This window comes from Manis javanica, chromosome 5 (genome assembly GCF_040802235.1).
Source record: "Manis javanica isolate MJ-LG chromosome 5, MJ_LKY, whole genome shotgun sequence".
NCBI classification, from domain to species: domain Eukaryota; kingdom Metazoa; phylum Chordata; class Mammalia; order Pholidota; family Manidae; genus Manis; species Manis javanica.
Genome location: NC_133160.1, coordinates 16,027,022 through 16,046,927, shown reverse-complemented (window position 1 = coordinate 16,046,927; position 19,906 = coordinate 16,027,022). Strand labels below are relative to the sequence as shown.

The 19,906-nt window shown below is 45.8% G+C and overlaps 1 protein-coding gene across 14 annotated transcripts in view; it reads right to left on the bottom strand.

Moving 5' to 3' along the window:
* PTPRT (protein tyrosine phosphatase receptor type T) overlaps positions 1–19,906 on the bottom strand; it is a 970,716-nt gene that overhangs the window by 131,746 nt on the left and 819,064 nt on the right. For 9 of the 14 annotated variants that reach the window (XM_073236577.1, XM_073236581.1, XM_073236583.1 and 6 more), the window contains 2 exons: positions 16,773–16,908; positions 6,745–6,774 (listed from right to left, as the gene is read on the bottom strand). In XM_073236577.1, the coding sequence (XP_073092678.1) occupies positions 6,745–6,774; positions 16,773–16,908 (166 nt within the window). The remainder of the gene's footprint in view (positions 1–6,744; positions 6,775–16,772; positions 16,909–19,906) is intronic. The other 5 variants (XM_073236579.1, XM_073236587.1, XM_073236588.1 and 2 more) reach the window with 1 other exon arrangement.

Here is a 19,906-nt window from a genome sequence, read left to right as displayed (position 1 = left end):
GTATGTGTGTGTGTGTGTGTGTGCGCGTGCGCATGCACGTGCATATGTGCGTGCACTTGTGTGTTTCAAGATAGTGAAGCCACAGAGATAAATGGACAAATGTGTTATTTCTTCAGTGATTCTTCTGCATCTGCCCTACACCAGGCACCCTTAGGGGCCCTTTAGTCCAAGGATCTTTCCTCAAAGCAGATTCAGTGACTTCCTCCCTTTGTCATGTCTTCACTGCCCCTCTTTCATGTATTTATAACATTTTATAACTACTTAACATGTCTAAGTTGCCTTGTTAGCAGTGAGCTTCCTGAGAGAAGGTATTTCTTTCTAAATACTCAACATTCAATGCTTAGCACAAAGGAATTGCTCAGTCAATGCTTATGAATAAAAGAATATGTCATTCAAAATATCACAGCTCTTCTACAATGGAGGTGTCATTACCCCCATTTTACAGATGACAAACTGAAGTCGAGATGGAACTAAATGACTGAACTAAGCTGCGGAGCCAGAATGCCCCGGGCTCTTTCGTGCACTGCACAGTCGCCTATCTCTAATATCTTGCTAAGTACCTCCAAGCCCAAGCAGACAACTAAGTAATAAGAGTGGGAAAGCACTTTGGAAGAGATAAAGCTGTATATACAAACAAGATGTAATCATTATCATCATTATCAACATTGCAGAGCTTAACTAAAGCACTTCCTTCCATTAAAAGCACTATCCTGAAACACTTAGACATTTTCCAGTTTGTGCATCTCAGGATCTTATCTTGGCTAGAGCTCTAGCTGCAAGAGTCCTTCTGGCTTTGGGGATACACACCGAAGGGAAGTGCTTTCAGAATTAAACCCATTCTTGCTCTGGGGGTGCATTGCTATGGGGCACTGTGCCTGGGCACTTCTGCCCCTCCTTCTCTCCTCTGGCCAGCTCAGCAATAGACTCTTTACAGTGTCTTCTGTGATACATTGTGAGTTCCCCAGACAGGAGCTATGCATGAAGATGCCCAGGGCCCTTGTGCCCAGCACAGACAGTGAGGAACCAATGCCTATGAATGATGGCCCAAGGAAGGATCTTTTATAGTTTACTTATCATCTGTGGGCAACAAAGTGGTAACCCCATAAATTGGCATTCCCAGAGTCCATAGGCAATGATGTGTGCATGTTAAGGGACAGGGCATAGCACATACTCCAAACTACTTGTCTCCAGTGGCCAAATTGAAGAGAAGCCAGTGGGAGTGTCACAGTTTGTTCCCTGAGAATCAGATTGTTAGAGATTCATATGCAGGAGATGAATTAGGAGGGGCTTCTACAGTCAACATCTGTGGGCAGGAAGAGAAGGAGACAGGGTGGGCATGAGGGGAAGCTAAATGGTCATGGTCTCACAGTGATGACTTAAGCCAACCCCGTGGGGAGCTGGGGTGACTTTTACACCCCTGTGTTGGCCAGATAGTGGCTGACCTTGAGTAAGGCAGTTCTTAAGGGCAAGTGGTTCCAAAGGGAATTGTTAGCCAAGAGCTGCCTGCCGGCAGCCATTCCAGTAGCTGCGGGGGGAAGTCCTTCTTTCTTGAAGGGGGATCTGAGTAGCACTTCACGACTTTCTCCACAGGAACTTCTGTTTCCAACTACACTTCTCTGCCATAGGTCACCTCCAGGAAATCTGCCATACCCTCTTTTACCTTCTTTACAAAGTTGAAATGCATTTACAGAATAGAAGCACTTAGAATGAGAGACAGACCTTTCTAAGCCCCAAGGCATCACTAATACCTGGCTCATATTAAAACTTAAAGTATAAACTTAACAACCGAACTATAAGCATCTTCTACCTTCTTTGGAGGGGGCATGCTCATTTGTATTTTCCCTGATTAAGGTGACAGAGCCTCTGACTTATAGATTTGCTTTGTTTGGTATTCATGACTGATGTGTCCGGACTCTAATTCAATAGAGTAGATAAAGCATCCGTTCACTGGCAACCCCTGTCCAATTCTATCTGTACACATGATCTGGCCCAGTACATGTATATCTGCCTTGTTGCAACAGCATTCATTCATTTATGCATTTATAACATTTTGTCACATAATTGTGACATGCAAGTACATTTCTAAACCTAAAATGGATATAAAATTAGCAAACAGGTGATCTGAAAGTCCCACCATCATTATATGCCCAAATAGAGGTAAACAGATGCTAACTAACTTCTAGAAAATGGAATAATTGAACTCAGTGTGAAATAAAACGGGGGTATCAATCTCACACACACACACACCCCTGTATGTTGTCACTCATGGAATCAACAGAATCTTATGATGTCTGAATTGTGCTGGGCTCCAAGTTAGTCACTGGGAAATGAAAGATCAGTAACACACAGTCCTTGTCAACAAGGAGACAGATGTGCAAATACACCGCGGGCAGTAAAACTGAGAAAGGTTCGTGAGGAAGGAATCAGTGGGAAATGAAACAAGGATTCTGCAATAGCAGAGCTATGAGCCCAGTACTATGTACGTAGTCTGTGGGGCCTGGGAGCGCCACCTACAAAAGAGAATAATAATTTTACCCTTTTAAATATATTGGAATTTTCCAAGCACAGACAGTGGCTAGGCATTCCAGGAAGAGGGCACTGCCCACACAAAGGTGTGACAGTGAAAAAGGGACTGTTATATCAGGGCGATGTGAGGATGTCAGGAAAGAAGTTCTTCTGAGAGTCAGCCTGCAAAATAACAATCCGATGTATGCTGAAATGCAGAGTCCCAGGCCAGACTCAGCAGACCTGGGGGTGGGGCGCCCAGGAATCAGAATTCTCCCTGAGGTCTTCCCGTTGGCTGAACTGTCGCAGTAGGGCAGTCGCCTTGGACTCGCCTTTGTGGTAGTGCCTCAGATTGTCACCTGTCAACATGTTTGCTGTCAGCTTTTGGTAATTGATACTTATCATCTTTAAATGATTTCCTTCTATTCCTATTTTTTCTTCATTTTCATCTGAAATGGTTAATGAATTACATAAAATGCTTTTTGAGTATCTCTTGATATAATCACTTAAAATTCCTCTTTAAAGGTATTGAGGCAATGCTATTTGATTTTCAACAGCCTATGCTGTGAAAAGGCGTATGCATTTGAGGAAAGGAGGCAATTTCTTACTTTGGTTAAGGACCTACTGTGTGCTAGGCATTTCCCAGACATGAACTCATTAAATCTTGTGAGATTTCTGGTTTTTTTAAATCTTCACTTTATATATAAGATAATCAAGATCCAGAAAAAGTTAAGTGGCTTGTCCAGGTCACAGATGCTGAACAGGAGCAAAAGTTACCTTAAAGCCACAGGAGCAGGAAGGCACAACAGGGTCTGGAGTGACCTAAAAATCACTGCCATTTTTTTTTTCTTTTTAAGAACAGATCATCTCCCTGTTGATTTTAGCTGTTATGTCTTTAAATTCCATCTTGTTCTTTTCATTCATTCTGCACGCACATTGACTAGGGGTTTACTGTGCCCCTTAAGGGCACCATGGAGAAACAACCACCGAGCAAGAAACACTCCTAAGACGACTTTGCTCCTGCTCATGGTAACAAAGTAACGCAGTTAGAGATTGGAGGAAACAGCCATTCTTGCAGGTGTGAGAATCAGGAAAGACAATGTAGGAGCCAGTGTTTGATCCGGATGGGGTGGGACTGGAATATGCTGAAATGGGGAGAAATAGGAAGGATATGGGAAAAGCCTAAGAGATCCAGGGTGTCTGCAGACAGGGACTAGCCTAGGCCGTCATTCCCTGCCTCTGTGGCACAAGGCCTTTGTCCAAGGCTGAGTGAAACAAGTGTTTTTTCTCTGTCAGCACAGTTGGTAAACATCTTGGTGCTTTTTCAAGAACTACTACATTAAAATGTCTCTGAAACAATTACTATGCCCATCACACACCGTGAGATAAATTAACCTGTGCACACATGCCAACTCTTAATATCGTTTTAAAAAGCAGGCACAGAAGTTGCTGGCCACTGCTTTACTACAGAAAGGCGAGAAGGAATTCTAGAGAAGCATTTCTGTACACTCAGAATGTGAGGAATAATAAGGTGTTATTTATAATAGACCTACTTTGTGTAGGCTGCTCTACTAATATGCTCTCTCACTGTCCCTCACAAAAATTCTGGGAAGTTACTGTTACTACTTTCCAGATAAAGAAACTGAGATTCCGAGTGGTTGCACGGTTGTTCAATGTCTGAAGAATCTGACCGAAGAGGCAGGCCTAGAATTGTGACTTAGATCTGACACCAAAACCCACATTATTCTCATTTCTTTCTTATGTGTACGGGATAGTGAAGGACCCAATTCTAAACTCTCCTCTGTCACTAGGTTCCAGATCCTTCCATCTGTAGCTCTGTTCACCCTGGGTTTGGTTACTTCTTCCTCTAACCCCTTGGCTGCCTCTGATCTGATGGGCCAGTGCTCTCAGCTCTGACCAGGTAGCGAATCCCCAAGACAGCAAAGACAGGACTGCCTCAAGGCCTCCTTGTCAGCCAGGAATAACTGTCACGTCTTGTCCCTGGCAGGACACAGATGCCCATGCACAGACCTGGGGCTGCACAGGCAGACAGACTGCCTTTGGGTCCTGATGCGCCTGCAGTTCTCCCACGCCCTCCACCTCTGTCTCTCTGCAGCATCTCCTAGGCTGCAATGGGCCTGTCCCCCTGGTTCTCAGAACTCTCCTCTGTCTGCTTTGTCAGTTCTTCCTCTGAATCTTTAACTGTGACCCTGAGTTTCACACTCTAGGATCTGTGACTCAGAACTCCAAGTTTGCACCAATTGAAAGACCCTTGTTTATCACTGCACCTTGAACTACAAGCCCTTGCCTATCTGTCTCCTGCACTCTCACGGTGCTCATCTTGGACTTCACCACAGTGCCCAGCACAGTGCCCAGTGTAAAGTGGATATTCAGAGACAGCGCTGTGGACACTGGCTAACAGGCTGAGGAGGAGAGGTGTGCAGAGGTTGCGATGGGCCACTGCATGGCTGCACCTGCTGTGGAACATTGATGCCACAAGAAACTGTGAAAGAGCAGTGAGCCCTCAGGGGCCACTCTGACTCCTTATGGTTTCTGAAAGGGAAGAGCAGGAAAACCAGCATTTCATGAGTGCCAACTTTGTGCCAGGCACTTTACAAGGTCCCTCTTCCCAGTGAGTTAGGGTTATTACCCCTATTATAGACTTAAGAGTACTGAAGCTCAAAGAGTTCAGAAAATTTGCTCAAATCTGCATGACTGGTGAGTGGCAGAGCTGTGACCTGAACCCAGAGCCATGTGACCCCTAACTCTCATTCTTTCCAGCACAGCAACAATGCCTCTGTGCCTTTGCAAATGCTCTTCCCTCTGCTCAGAATTCTTACTTCTTCAGTATTGGGTAAGTCCATCTCTAAAAGCACCGAAAACCTGCCTCATTAAAAATCTTAGTCACCCAACCTATACTCCTCTACTTTAGGACATTGGCACCTCTTGGCCAACATTTCAAGTATTTGATTTTATGTTAGTCTCTCAGATAGGATGGAGCACAGTGAAGGTGGGGCTCAAAGTCCTGGTCATCTCTCCATCCACAGTGTCTGGAATGTAATGTACACATCCAATGAGTGTTTATCAAATGAGTAAATGAACAAATGAAGCAAGTTCTCTGGTGCTTTCAGCATCAGTGGCAGGGCTCCATGAGTTCCTGTATAAATGGGGGTGGTGATACCAGAATCTTACCTGCTCAGAGCCTATGGCTCTGGGACCCAAACACTGAGAAGAGGGGTGGGAGGGCCTTCTGCTGGTCTCATCCTCATCTGTAAGGCTTCAGCAGATGATGGCTAACAGACACGGACTGTCTCACAAGGCCAGGTTTGCCAAGGACGGAGGAAGACATGGAATGATGGACAGTACACTTCACCAGGAGCCAGGCATTCTCAGTTTCAGTCCCACTCCTTTGCTAACTGGATGTGCGATTTCAAAGACTTCCCTGGACTTCAATTTTCAAATATGGAAAATGCACAGAAGGGATATGGGACTTATTCAGGGGTTTTCTAACTTCTCATTACCAAGGATTTTATTTATGGAGTTTTCCCCCTTTACCCTCATGTTTTGAAAATGTCCAATTTTAATAATGAGAAAAATCATCATCTTTATTTGGAAAGTACAAAAAAAATGGACAGGCAATCAGCCATCTATAACTACCAACAAAACGCATGAATAGCATAAGAAAACTAATGCTAAACACCAGACTGAGATAATTCCAGCCTAAAGCAAAGACCTTGGGTGTTTCTGTCACTTGAGAAGCTGGTTCTAGATAAAGTCATGATTCCCTGTAGACGTCCTGAAACAGGGGTAACAGCCAATGTGTCTCTTTCTAACTTTCGAACCCCTAGAGCTACATGTTCCCCAAGTAGACACAAATAGACACTGAAGCTGCTGAGATTGGTGATTCTCTTTTTTGCAGGCAAGCCCTGCAGGAGGATTAGGTTGGCCCCTTGCTGCAAGTTTGGGATTTCTAATTAGAAAATCACACTGACAAAGGAGAAACAGCCCTTCACATCTTGAAACATAAGGGGAAAAATCCAAGATGTCAGAAACATAACAGACATGAGCAATGACAATGCATTTTCAAATGGAAAACACTATACAAAATAAAGATTGTGGGGCTAAAGATGACTTAGACAGAAGTATGAGAAACCAACAGACACTTGGTTGGTGCAGGAAATGCATGCTACAGGTTCCCTTACAGGGCACGAAGCAAAGTTACCCCAGGTCGATACTTACAAGTAATAGGAGTAGGAATAAGCATTTCTTCTATATATTGATGGGCAGTCAGATGAAGGAAATGTCCAAAAAGGGGGAAAAAGAAAAGACAAACAAACAAGAATTAGATTTATATGAAATCTTGATTCTTAGAAATGCACATAGTATTTCAGCATCCCTAAGCTCAAGGAGGTGTAAGTTTCTCTATTAATCGCCTTCACTGAGAATCAGATCATTTCAGTGGCAGAAGAAATGAGAGAGACCTCTCCTATGATGGAGAAACTCACTACTCATGCAGAGGAATCCATGTCTCATGTTGGCTGTTTTCGTTGTTTGAAAGGTCTTTCCTATGGTCAACTAAAACTAACTTCCTTGTAATTATGACTTTGGTCTTGGGTCAGATTTCCATGGCCTTCTAGAACTCTACTACCTCTCTTCCACATGACAGTGCTCCTGTGATCTAAGGAAAACCACAGTGACTTCTGCCTTCTCTGTTTCAGGTCTAATCTCTTCATAATCTATTTAGTAAGGTCATTTCTAAAAGCAAGGAAATCATGGGGTCAGCACCCAAGATGGCTCCCCAATCAATGAGCCACACTCGCCAGTACTCACGCCCATGGGTAGTGTCCTCTCACACTGAATCAGGGCTGGCCCTACATGACCCATAGAATGTGGTAGGAGTTATATTCTGAGACCTTCCAGGGTAGGTCCAAAATGAAGTCTTACAGTTCTGTCTGGGTCTTTGGAACTCTCACTTGGAAGCCAAAGTCTCCAGGTAAGAAATCCGGGTAATCTAAGGTTGCCATGCTGGAGACCATGTGGGGTGAACACATGCAGAGGCCCAAAGACCGCATGAAGGGAGAGAGACATCTGGCCAGCCGCCAGATCTTCCAGTTCAGCCAACTAGATGATGCCAACTGAGACCCTTGATGATGTCATGGAACAGAAACAAGCCATTCTCTTCAAGTCCTGAGCAAAGTGCACGTTCTTGAGAAAAATAAGCCACTGAATTTCATGACTTATTTTTAAGCCACTACCTTGTGGGGAGTAGTTTATTACATATCATTAGATAACCAGGACGAATTCAAACATCATGATGAAATAGCACTACACAAAGAGAGAGGATTTCCAGTCTTCAGTCTGAATAGACTACAACTTGAATAAACTCTCTTTACTTCCTTATCTGATCCATTGATGAGTTGAGCTAGATCACTATTTTTCAAACTGTGTTCCAGGGAGCCCAGGGGTTCTGCAGGGCAGACACATTGTAAAGGGGGATGGTGGTACTGAACAGGTAGGACTGATGGTCTCCCACTATCTACCAAAGCCAGAGCTTCTCCATTTTTACTTATTTTCAAAAGAAAGCTTGAAAAATCACTGCCTTCAATCTCTGATGTCCCTTCCAGCCCTTGGTTTCTGAACAATAAAAATTCAAGTAACTACCATATCCCTTTGTTATAATTTTTGTATTTTGTAGGAAAATAAGTAGGAGTGCTTTTAACTTACAGACTTAGCTATCCTGACAATAGCTGATATATTTTTGGATTTAGAAAAATTGCTGGATTATTCAAGTCTTCAAATAGCCATTGAGTAGGCAAGAACAGTTTCCTTCCTTCCTTCTTTCTTGAGGTTAATTGCGACCATTATTCTGTTTTCTTGGCACAGGAAGATGCAGATTTATATTTATAGGGTGGGAACAGGTCCTCAGAGTCCCAAATTTTCCCCTCTTAAGCGGGAACTGGCCAAAGCCTCCAGGGCAGGGCCACCTCTGGACTTTCTGCCCTTTATCAGAAGAGCCCAGGTCTAGAGCTCCAGAAGGAAAGTGACTCTCTGAGCCAAGAAGCCATGGCAGCAGAAGGGAAGCCCTGGGCCTCCTCGGGAGGCTGAGCTGGGAGACTGAGCCTCAGGGCAGCACAATCTGGTCACTCATGAAACTGTTCAGTATCCTGGGCCAAGTGAGCAGTGGCCCTAGATGATGCAAGGGGTGACGGGTGGACACTGGGAGAGCCCTTGCAAGCTGTTCAGTCCCCTTCACCAACCATACAGGCTGGCACTGTGAGGACACCATTCCATTCCTTCACTGCTGGCTCTGTGGTCCAGTGCCTGGAGATGCAATTCCTCGGGGGCAGAAAGTGCAGGATTCATTTGACAAAGCCTTCGATACCTATGCTCTCCATATAGTCAAGAACACTGGGCTGAGAATCGAGAGGCCAGCATTCTAACCCACATTTTCCACTTGCTCTCTGTGGCATCTAAGGCAAGTCAGTTCCTCCCCATGGACCTCTGTCTTCCAATCCATGTACCGAGGTGGATGGCATGGGCGACTGCCAGCTTAAGCAGCACTGGTGAGTGGAAATATGCTGTCTTAGCATCCCAGCACTTGGGAACTGCACGGCCTTGAGCAAGTCACTAAATATCTCTGAGTCTCATTTTATCCATCTCAAGGTTAGAGGCAATAATTACTGGCTCAGAGAGTCACTGTGGACATTAACATTAGAGTATATTAATCTATATTATATTCAAGTTATATATGATACATAATACATATAGAATTGTAAGCAAATCATATTAATCTCAATTAATGTTAGAATATATGATTGAAACAGCTGAAATATAACAGGGCTCCATAAAGGAGAGTGTATGTCCCTACCTCATCCACAGATAGAAGGTTTGCAGCTTCTTACTCTGGTGAGCAGGAACAAAGTACTCGCTGCTTTAGGAATATTTTAGAAGGTAGTAAAATAAGAACGAATACTTAGGTAGCCCTTATCATGTACAAGGCATTGCTCTCAGCTCCTCTCGTACACTGACTCATGTATTCCCTACAAGCACCCTGACACAGAGATGCTATTACAATCTCCACTTTGCAGATGAAGAAACTGAGGTTAAGTGACTTGCCTAAGATCACACAACTAGTAACTGGATTGGACAGCAACATGGCTCCAAAACTCCAGTTCTTGACCACTGGCCTGTGCTTCCCTTGAGGAAAGGAGAAAACTGGCGTGTGATGAGCAGTCCAGTGGGCCAAGCGTCAAGATGGCCCAGGCCCTCTCATTCTCAATGCTCTCCCCAGCTGCAAGGAGCAGGCAGTATTCTTCTCATTTTTAGTTGTGAAATTTAAGGCTCTGAGAGGTCACTCCTTACTAGTTCCACTGTTTTATATATTTTGGGACCATTTTCAAGGCCTCCATCCGGAGCCAGGATCTCCTCCCTGGCAGCAGCCCTCCACTGCACTCTTGGGCCCCAGGCTCCACTTAACATTCTGGACCCTCTGGTTTCCTGCTCTCACCCTTTGGGATCTCCTGCTGCCTGAGCCACCTCCCGATGACAGCATGCTTCCTTAACTTTCAAACCATCTCTTCCAAGTGGCTTTTCTGAGTTACCCTCCAGGGCACTGAAGCCAGTGCTACCCTTGATCCAGCTGCAGGGCAACACCATCGGTAGTATCTGGTCACATGGAACTGAAGAAAGAATGATGACAGTTGACAAGCTTCTATTAATTGAGTATCTTTTCTCAATTAAATTGCAAATTCTTCCAGGGCAAGGATTACAGTTCTTTATTCTGTGACCAAAACACAGTTTACATGAGTGTATTCTCCAAGGCCTGAGGAAGATTTACTGAAGTTCTAAGTTTACAAGGATACAGTGATATTGTAAGTAACAGACTGCCTGGGACCAAAAATCCTGAGCAGGAAGGCAGCCATGCTTTGAGAAAAAAAACCCCAAACTTAATAAATCACATACTGCAGAATCTTCTTTTCAGCTGGCTGACAAGATTGACTCGAGGCACTCCTTGCCTTTCTTTTATACTATTTAAACAGGACTAAGTTATCTATTTAACCATCCAACCATCTACTCACCTGTCTAGCTTATAAACCCACCCATCTACCCTTCTATCCACCCATGCATCCATTCCTCTATGCATTGATTCTTCCCTTCCTGCCTCCCTCCATCCAACAATCCATCCATCCACCCATTCACCCACTCAACAATCTATCCATCCACCTTTCCATCTAGCCCATAAACCCACACATTCATCTATTCATCCATCTCCTCATTTACCCATTTATCCAACAACCCATCCATCATCCACTCACCCATCTTTCCATCATTAATTCAGCAAAAACTTCTCATGTGCCTACTATGTGCCTGTGTCTGCCAAGTGCCGGAGATAGAGACATGAGATTTTGATCCACCCCATATGTGTGATGGGAAAGCCAGACAAGAAACTTATAAAATAGATGATGACAATAGCTGCCACTTATATAATAGGTCACATATATGCTCGCACTGTTCTTAGCATATTAGGTGATTAATTTATAACCCTCACTGTGAGGTCTTATTATCTTTGTTCTACAGATGAAGAAAGTGAAGCTCAGAGATGTTCAGTAGCTTGCCCAAGCACACCCAGTTGGTAAGTGGCCTGACGGGGATTAGAATCCAGGCTGTCTGACTTCAGGGCCTGCATCAATAACCACTCTACTCCATTACCTTTTGGAGTGATAGATGGTGGGACACAGTAGCACAGGGTGCTGTGAGAACATTCTGAGGCTGATGGTGGAGGGGGAGCAGGGGGAAGGGGGCCTAGCATCCTTGATACCTGGGTTGTAAAGTCAGGGCACATCCAGAGCGAGCAGGAGAAAGGGTATTTTCAGGTGGATGGCACTGCGGTTATGGAACACGGGTGGGTTGGCAAGGTGAGAATGTCAGACGTTGGCAGGGCCCAGTTGCCAAAGAGCTTAAGGAGTTTGGTCTCAATACCACAGGTCCTGGGGACAACCCAAAGAGCCAGGTGGCCAAGTATGTTTCTAGATGGATGATTCTGGCAAATGCAGAGTATGAGAAGAAAGTTAGAGAAGAGAGAAGTAGGGGTAGTGAAATCTACTGCAAAGGTCAAAGCAAGAGACGTCGGAGGCCTATTTCGCAGTGGCCACAGAGAAGGAGAAGAGGTAAATGTGAAAGTGGTTAAGACACAAAATCAGCAGGTGATTACATGTGAGCATATTCACGAGGACTTCCAAGGTCTAGCTTGAGTGGCTACGATGTGAGTGTGAATAGAAGGATTCTTTCAGGGTGTGGATTAGGCAGCCGTTTACAGTGGCTGAACAAAGCAAATGCACATTCCCGTTGGGCTGCTTCGCCACCTCAATGAAGCACTCAAAATTATGTCACAAATGCAGCATCTCAGCAAGTCCTGTGTGATATCTCAGCCAGGTGAACCTGTGCTTAAGTGTGTGGACTCTGTTATTGGATGCGCCAAGTTGAGACCCAGTTCTGCCACTTATTAGCTATGTGATTTGGGGCAAGGTCCTTAAACTGTGCATGTTTCAGTTCTGGGATCTGTGGCACACTGTCATCTAACAGTGGCAGCAACTCTTGGCTCACTCAGTAGTTAGCTTTTCCTATGGACCCACTACTTTTTTCCTGGACTGGGACATAGGGACATAGCGTATTCCCTGAAGGCTCAGACATAGTACATTTTTCACACACTCTTTGAACCTTACCACCCCCCACCACAGGACCTTTGATGCTCAATGTTGGTATTTGGGTCTGTGTTCTGAGTGAAGTTTTTCCCCCCAAGAGATGGAGTGTTAACCCTGCATCCTATCTATTCTTTCACTGGGCTTCCCCATTCAACAAGTTTTTAGGGAGTCTCCAGTACTTGCAAGGCAAATTGTGATAAGGATGAATCAGAATAGGCAGCTGATGGACCAATGGAGAAGATAAGATGTGAATACAAATGACAAATACAGACAACATGACGTGGATCCTCATAGACAGGGTGCAGATAGTGAAGAGATTGTATCTAGACTGGCTCAGGAAGGTTTCCTGGAGAAAGTGGCATTTGAATTAAGCCCTAAACATGGGTAGTATCTGGTTATATGGAATTGAGGGACAGACACTGAATGAAGAGGAAACATCATGAGCAACAGTACAGGAGAGGAAGACATTAGGAAATCTGCCAGAATCACTGTGAGCAGGGGGTCCGCACAGCCTGACAGGCTCTCCTGATGAGTTAAACATATGCTTCTTCCCTCATTCCCACCTCATGAGCCACTGTCTCAGGGGAGGAGAAGCCACTGATTTTACACAGCCAGTCTGAAAATCAATGCTTTTCATTTTTATAAAAGTCACTTGGGCTACAGGGTAGAGGATGCATTTGAAGGTTGGGGCCAGTCAGAGAGGCCAGGAGGAGCCTCATACAATGGAGCTCTAGACGCCCGCAACAGGGAAGAGGCGGTGGAGAGGAGAGGATGTGACCAAGAGAACACAAAGATGAAGGCTCAGAAGTATTGGGGTGATGGGGTCCCCTGGATTGGGAGCAGGTTGGTGGGTAGGTGACGACTTGGGCTCTGACCATAATAACCACGCTGGTTATGGGCTCCCTCTGGGAAGGGCTCCAGGGTGCCTTCTCATGATGCTCATGTAGTGCTCTGAGTCTCCATGCAGCCCTGTCTCTGCAGGGTTCTGCATTCAGAGAAGCTCAGTCCAAAGAGCCATGAGATGTTGGAGGCCTGTCTCGCAGTGGCCACAGCAAAGGAGAAGAGGTAAATGTGAAAGGTGGTTAAGACACTAAATCAGCAGGTGATTACATGGAGAGCATATTCACGAGGACTTCCAAGGTCTAGCTTGAGTGGCTACCCATGTGAGTGTGGATAGAAGGATTCTTTCAGGGTGTGGATTAGGCAGCCGTTTACAGTGGCTGAACAAAGCAAATGCACATTCCCGTTGGGCTGCTTCGCCACCTCAATGAAGCACTCAAAATTATGTCACAAATGCAGCATTTCAGCAAGTCCTGTGTGATAGAAGTCCTCTACAAGAGGAATTCTAAACTTGAACTTGCATCTTTACAAACTGTCAGGGAATCCTGTTAGAAACACCCAGCAACATTTTGTATGTCCTTCTGCCTCCTTTCATTTCTCAAGATCCCTTCCACCCATTAAAAACATCCCCCCGAGTATGCTGACTTTTCTTTCTCTCCTCTCCTCTCTTTCTTCCCCAGTCTTCTGAATGTAATGGACTTGGCTTCGTTCATTAAGCCCTTCCCTTGGTCCTCTGTGTGTCTAGCCTGTTCTCTGCCAGCTTCGTAGTCTAGCGTCACGAAAGGAAAACACCTGCCAGCAAGAGGGGGAGAGATGAGGAAGCCCTCAGGCCAGGGCTGGCAGAAGCTGGGGGCAGCTTATGTGTACTGGGAACGTTTGGCCATGACTTTAGGGAAGACTTTGAGCCAGGCGACTCCATCAAGAGCAGAGAAAACAGGGAGCCCCGATGCTCATGTCCGTGAGGTTAGGGGCGAGACCCAACTCAAGCCGACAGAGCAGGAGGAGCGGGTATTTGACTTCTGAGAGGTCCAGGATTCAGGAACTAATGCAGGGTTGCGACGGGACACTGAAGAACTGTTGACACCAGGATTCTGAGTTGTGATGACCTGCCTTTATTTGAGGGTTTCTTTTCCTTTAATACCTCTTCCTTTTAGGTAGCTGGACATTATTATGGCCAGCAGTCAGTTAGTTAGTGACAGACTCAATTGACCAAAGACGTTCTCCCCATATTTACACATAGGGTTGGGGTCAGATGAAGCAGGGTTGCTTCCAAGCCCTTCACTGTTTTTTGGGGGCATCTCTAGGCATCAGAAGACATTGTAGGTTAGTGGAAAGCATGTGAGTCTATGTTTAATTTCTCTTTTTTTCTCCTTTTCCCTCTCTTCTGTTCTGTCTTCCTCTTTCCTTCCCTTATACCCATCTGTAAATTATTACTATCAACTAGGTCAGCAAAATGTCTTGTCTTATATTCTCCAAAAGAAACTATATGCCAACCCTGATGAGCACTGTCCCTCCCCAGCCCACTGCCATGACATCTGAGTTTTGTCTCTTGGGAGAAATGGTGTTCATGTGACAGCTGTTGGTTGGGTCTGATAGATGGTTTTGGTAGTGGTGAGAGATGATGAAGATAAGCAGAAGAGGTTAAAACCACACAGAGGACTCACTTTATACTTGCTCTCATCCTGGAAGCTGAAAGCCCTTTCCTCCCTCCCAAAAAGTCACACATTTCAGAAATAGCTGTTGAGAAGGAAGTGAAATTTCTTCACAAGCTCACAGATGACGGTGACGTGGGTTAAGCCAGGCTTTAGAAAGAGCAAAATTGGAAGAGCCTATCTGACTTACAAATCAGCAGCAAAGGATGAGAACATTTCAGGTTTATCAAAGAGGAATGCAATTCTATTAAATTGGTTAGTTCTTCCAGGTAGACAATCCCCAACTCACCTCTGCCTCCGTTACGTCTGCAACTCTAAGGAACATGTCAACGATCTTTTGTGTGCAATGTATTTACTGCCCCCAGAAAAATCAAACTGCATGTTCTACCTCATCTACTAGTAGCTGCCTTGTCACTGAGACACACAATAGGGCCGTGTTTTATGGGTGGTGGGGATGATATGACAACGCGCTGCAGTCCTTAACCCTTTGCGGGCTCTAGATCCCTGATATTAACATAACGCCTTCCCTTCCTCCTGGCTACTCCAGCCAGAAAATCGGTAGCTACATGAGAATTCTGGCTCTTCAATCATTATGTTGGGAACCTGAGGAAAGAAGTGATCCTGTTGGACAAAAGATGCCAAGAAAAGATGTCCTGACCAGAGGGAGGGCTGGCTGACTCAGAACAGAGGCAGGAAAGAGACAGGGAGATTCTGGTGCTGAAATGACTGCACAGAAACCCAATGACATACAGTAGAAATCCAATATCTCTGACTCACCAATGGCTGAAAATGGGGTCTTTGTTTTTGGTTTGGTGTTATTTTGTTTTTTAAACTTCCTGCATTTATAACCCTGCAACTCCTTAGGTAGGTAGAAGCTGGAAGTGGTCTTTAGGGCATTCTGTCCCTTTATTTTGGTGGGGAAAAAATTTCGTGAGCACTTTTTGTTTTACAGATGGAAATAAGCCCCTTGGTCCGTGTTACTGGGCTTGCCCTGAACTCAATGAGCAATCAAACCCAGAGGTCCAGGCTAAGGTGTTAAGCAGTTTGTTTAACGATGTAAAGTCTCTTTAATTTGGGGGCAGGGCACATTGCAGCACATATATAATGTAGATAAATGTTCTACATTGTAATGTGGACACTGGCAGAGTGGGGGAGTGGGAGGGTAAGAGTCCAAGGTTGGGACCGTACCATTGAAACTGAGAATACATGGAGGTGAGTGGTAGGCATGGAAACACGGTGCCAATCTAGGGGAGGAGGGTAAGTGGGTTGTGGGACACCCTGTTTAGAGGAATAAGTGTGCACCCTGGGGACAGTGATGCTGATGTTCACCAGTTTTCCCTGATGAATATTTCTTTCCTTCTCTGAAATTCCCTTGTCTTATCCTCAAGCCTTGTGAATGTCTGATAAACAGATGTCTCTGTAGTGATGTGCACCCCAGCTGTCATGAGCAAGGTAGTCTGGAGGAAATGCATGCTACATGAGATAACTGGCAGTTGACCAGAGGTGCCCACTCTGTTGAGAGTTGACAAATAGCAAGAATTCAGCTGGGAAGGTTTTTTGGGACATGGAAAAGGAAGGAGCCTTCCTTTGGGACTATGGCACGATTGGAGGCTTTATCCCTGCTACGCAAAAGGCAGCTTGGGAAGCTGCCGCCTGACCGAAGGGAAACTGGGGATGAATGAAGGTGAGAAGGTGAAGCATTACTTCCCTGCATCAGTATTTCTGGGCTTCTCTGTGTTCCAGGGTCTCCCCAATAGTCTTGATGACACAACCAATCTCAGTAGACTTGCTAACTCTGAGGAGGCTCAGGATACGTGGAGCCCCACGGCACACCAGGGTGGCCCGACCGAAGGGACTACTGGCCCCATAAGAAACTGGCTGTCCACCAAGCAGGAAGGACATGCCCTTCAGACACCAACACCATGAGCCACAGTCAGCCCGAGTTTTTCAGGACTCAACAGTCAGATCATAGGGTCGCTGCTCAGAAGCACTGACAGAGTGAGGACCTGGCCACACAGCAGTGCTGGGGCCATGTGGGGTCGGCAGCATCTGCAGGGCAGCGACAGAGACTCACCTCCTTTTGATGGTCAGCATCACGCCCAGGAGAATGATGATGAACATCAGGAGGCCGGCGATCACACCGGCCATCTTCACGGTGCTGTCCACCTGCTTCTCTGGCTCCACGGTGTTAGAATTCTGAGTGGAGGCACCTTGGAGCGGAAAGGACATGGTGATGTTGAAAAGGCTCACACACATGATGGTAACTATAATGACAACAGTTCCCACTTACGGAGCGCTATGTGCCAGACACTGTGTTAAGGGCATTATATACATTGTCCCATGTAATCCTTTTGAGGATTAAACCATCATGAGGTTAGGATTATAATATCCATTTTTGCATATGAAGAAACTGAGGTGTAGAGAAATTGACTTGCCCCAGGTTGCACAACTGCTGTGCTGGGGCATCTTTATCCTTGGTGGGATCCAGTGAAGGATTTTGTCCCTCATGCTGCTTTGTCCCCAGGATCAGACCATGGGAAGAGTTTGATTCTTGAGTTCACAGTTATTCCCAATCCTACTTTTTTCTTTTTTCAGGTAAATAACGGCAACGACAGCTATGTTAAAGTAATGCAATTAGAATCACTGGGTTTTTAAATATAATAATAATATTTTTGTTTTTGTGCCTGATATGAAACCAATGGTGGAAGCATGTATTTAGTGTACTAGAGGGAACTGTCCTGGGTTCAGAAAACACTTATATCTGGCCAACTCCATTTTGGGAATTTAATGCTGATGCTATGTGCCCTGCCACGCACTAATGTGCTGACACAATTCCAGGTAGAAGACGACTGGGAATGCAGCAGGTACTAATCCTCAGCCCCATGTGGGGCCATTGCATGGATCCAGCTGGGTCAATCCTTGCAGATGTTCCAAAAAATAGACACCAATGTTCCCATTTTACAGGTGAGAAAACCAAGGGAACTTGCTCAAAGTCACATGGCCGGGTTTCCCATGGGTTTTCTGACTGTCTAGGCCTCAATAGTTAGGAACCTTGAATTCAACTTTCAAGTCCGCTAGTTCTCAATGTTCCTCCCACAAAAAAACCAATTTGCTAACAACCTAGCAAAAGCAAGTCATGGAAGCCAGCCTCTTTGTGCAAAGTACCAGGGATCAGAGGCAGCTTCCCATCCAGACACCAGTGTGGACACTTCTGGGGAGCAGTCCAGGGGTTACCAGCTCCCTACGTAAATTTCTACCTACTGCTCATGTTCCTAATGGTGCCTTGTCTGCGTGATGCAGCCTGAATCTAACTAAGCCTTGAGCTGCCCCCTCCCCACTTTTCTGCCCTATCAGCAGCAGCTCATCCTTCCTCAGTGACTGTTCCCTCTCCAGTTGCCTGTGCCCTTGGGAGTGCTCCTCCGGCTTCCCTAAGTTTTAACTCTCTGCAACACTTTGCACACCCCTCAATGCACCAAGATGATTAGTTATTTGTTCCTCCATCTGTCTCCACCAGAGGTCTGTGAGCTCCCCAGGGGTGACATTGTGCCTCCTTTATCTTTGTTTCCTCATGTTAGCACAGAGCCTGGCTTGTAATAGGTGCTCCCTTAATGTTTGCAGTTGTTCGATGTTTAGCTGAAGGGGTGTCATCTCTGCCCACACACATTTGTTCTCATGGAACCAAATTGCATTTCTCCTTTTCTAGCCATGTGTTCACAGAACTCATCTGAGCTGAAGGGATGCTAATGCCCAGAAGCTATGATTCTGATTCCCCAAACTCACTGATGTTTAAGAACAGCCCTCCAGCGCAATGATGCATCCCCTCTGCTTGCTTAAGAGCATCAAGTGTTATCTACATCAGAGCACTTTCCCTAAACTCTCTTATAATGCAGACAAGCTGATTTACTCAGCCAAGTCTCCCTACTGAAAATGGCAAGTCTTCAAGAACAGGGAGAGTGCCCCATTCATCACTCTAATGCCAGCGTCACACACAGGCCACCCTCCTCGTAATTGCTGGTTAACAGATGATTATTAAATGACATAAAGGTTGCTACTGAGTACCCACATGCTGTGTACCAAATTATGCTGCCTGTGGGATCAGATCTTCCTCCTGGAAGGATGGAAAGGTGAGGGATTATATTCAGTTCCCCTCACCAGCTGAAGGCAAGACCAGCACATCATATTCTGGGGCCATCTGAGCAGTCTCTGCCTAGCTACTGCCCAGAGAATTCCTGGGGGAGACAGCCAACCACCTCTGTGGCAGGGCTGGTCTTACATTCCAGAATGAGGTCTGGTTCCAAGCAGCCCCCACATGGCCCCCATTGCCCAGCTTGGAGACATGGTTTTCAAGAAATGGCTGGTCCACTGCATACCAAGCACAGAGGAAGCCGGACGCCTCAGATCACAATTTCCTCAATCGTGTCTGAGTCCTCTTAGATTTGCAGGAGGTGCTGGCTTAGGAGCATATACTCTCTGGTGTAGCTAAACTTTACTTAGCACCTGCGATGAGACTCTATGCCAGAGACTGGGGAGCCAAGGCAGAGGAACCCTGGGAAGGACCCTATTGGCACTGGAACACTGTTATTAGCTTGGTCTAATGAGGTTCACACCGCATTCCTTCACTACAGAGCCACAAGCCCCCCACTACATCTGAGGCCTTGGGGGACACAAGCACAACAGGCCCAGTTCCTGCCCTCGGAGCCCATGGTTAGTGGTGGGTAGGGCTTCGGTTCAGAGGAGTAATGTGCCAAGAATCAGTAATGGTAGGCTTTCAGCTCTGTGAAGGATTTGAACTGAGAGGTACATGGCCTTGGAAAGTACCAAATAGGGGGCAGATGAAGTACTTCTGGGAGGAAGTGGCCATGGGGTGAGCTCCAAGCGAGGACAGGCTGCACTTTGGCAAAGAGCGCATGAATGGAAAGGAGCATACGGGAGCAGCTGTGTGACGGGGCAGGGGGCCTGGGGCATTCATCTAAGAAAGGTAGTGAGGCAGCTGAGAAAGCAAGGACAGCGTGAGAGAAGCTGGACAGGGCCCCAGGGCACAGGACAAACCTGAGAGTTTTTCATCTTTCCCCCAAGAAACATAGGGAGCCACTTAAGTGTCATTCATGGAGCCTTGATATGGTCAGATCTGTACTTCCAACAGATCGTTCCAGCTTCGGCGAGGGGCCAAAGCAGATGGGGAGACAAATTTGGAAATCACTGCAGGCC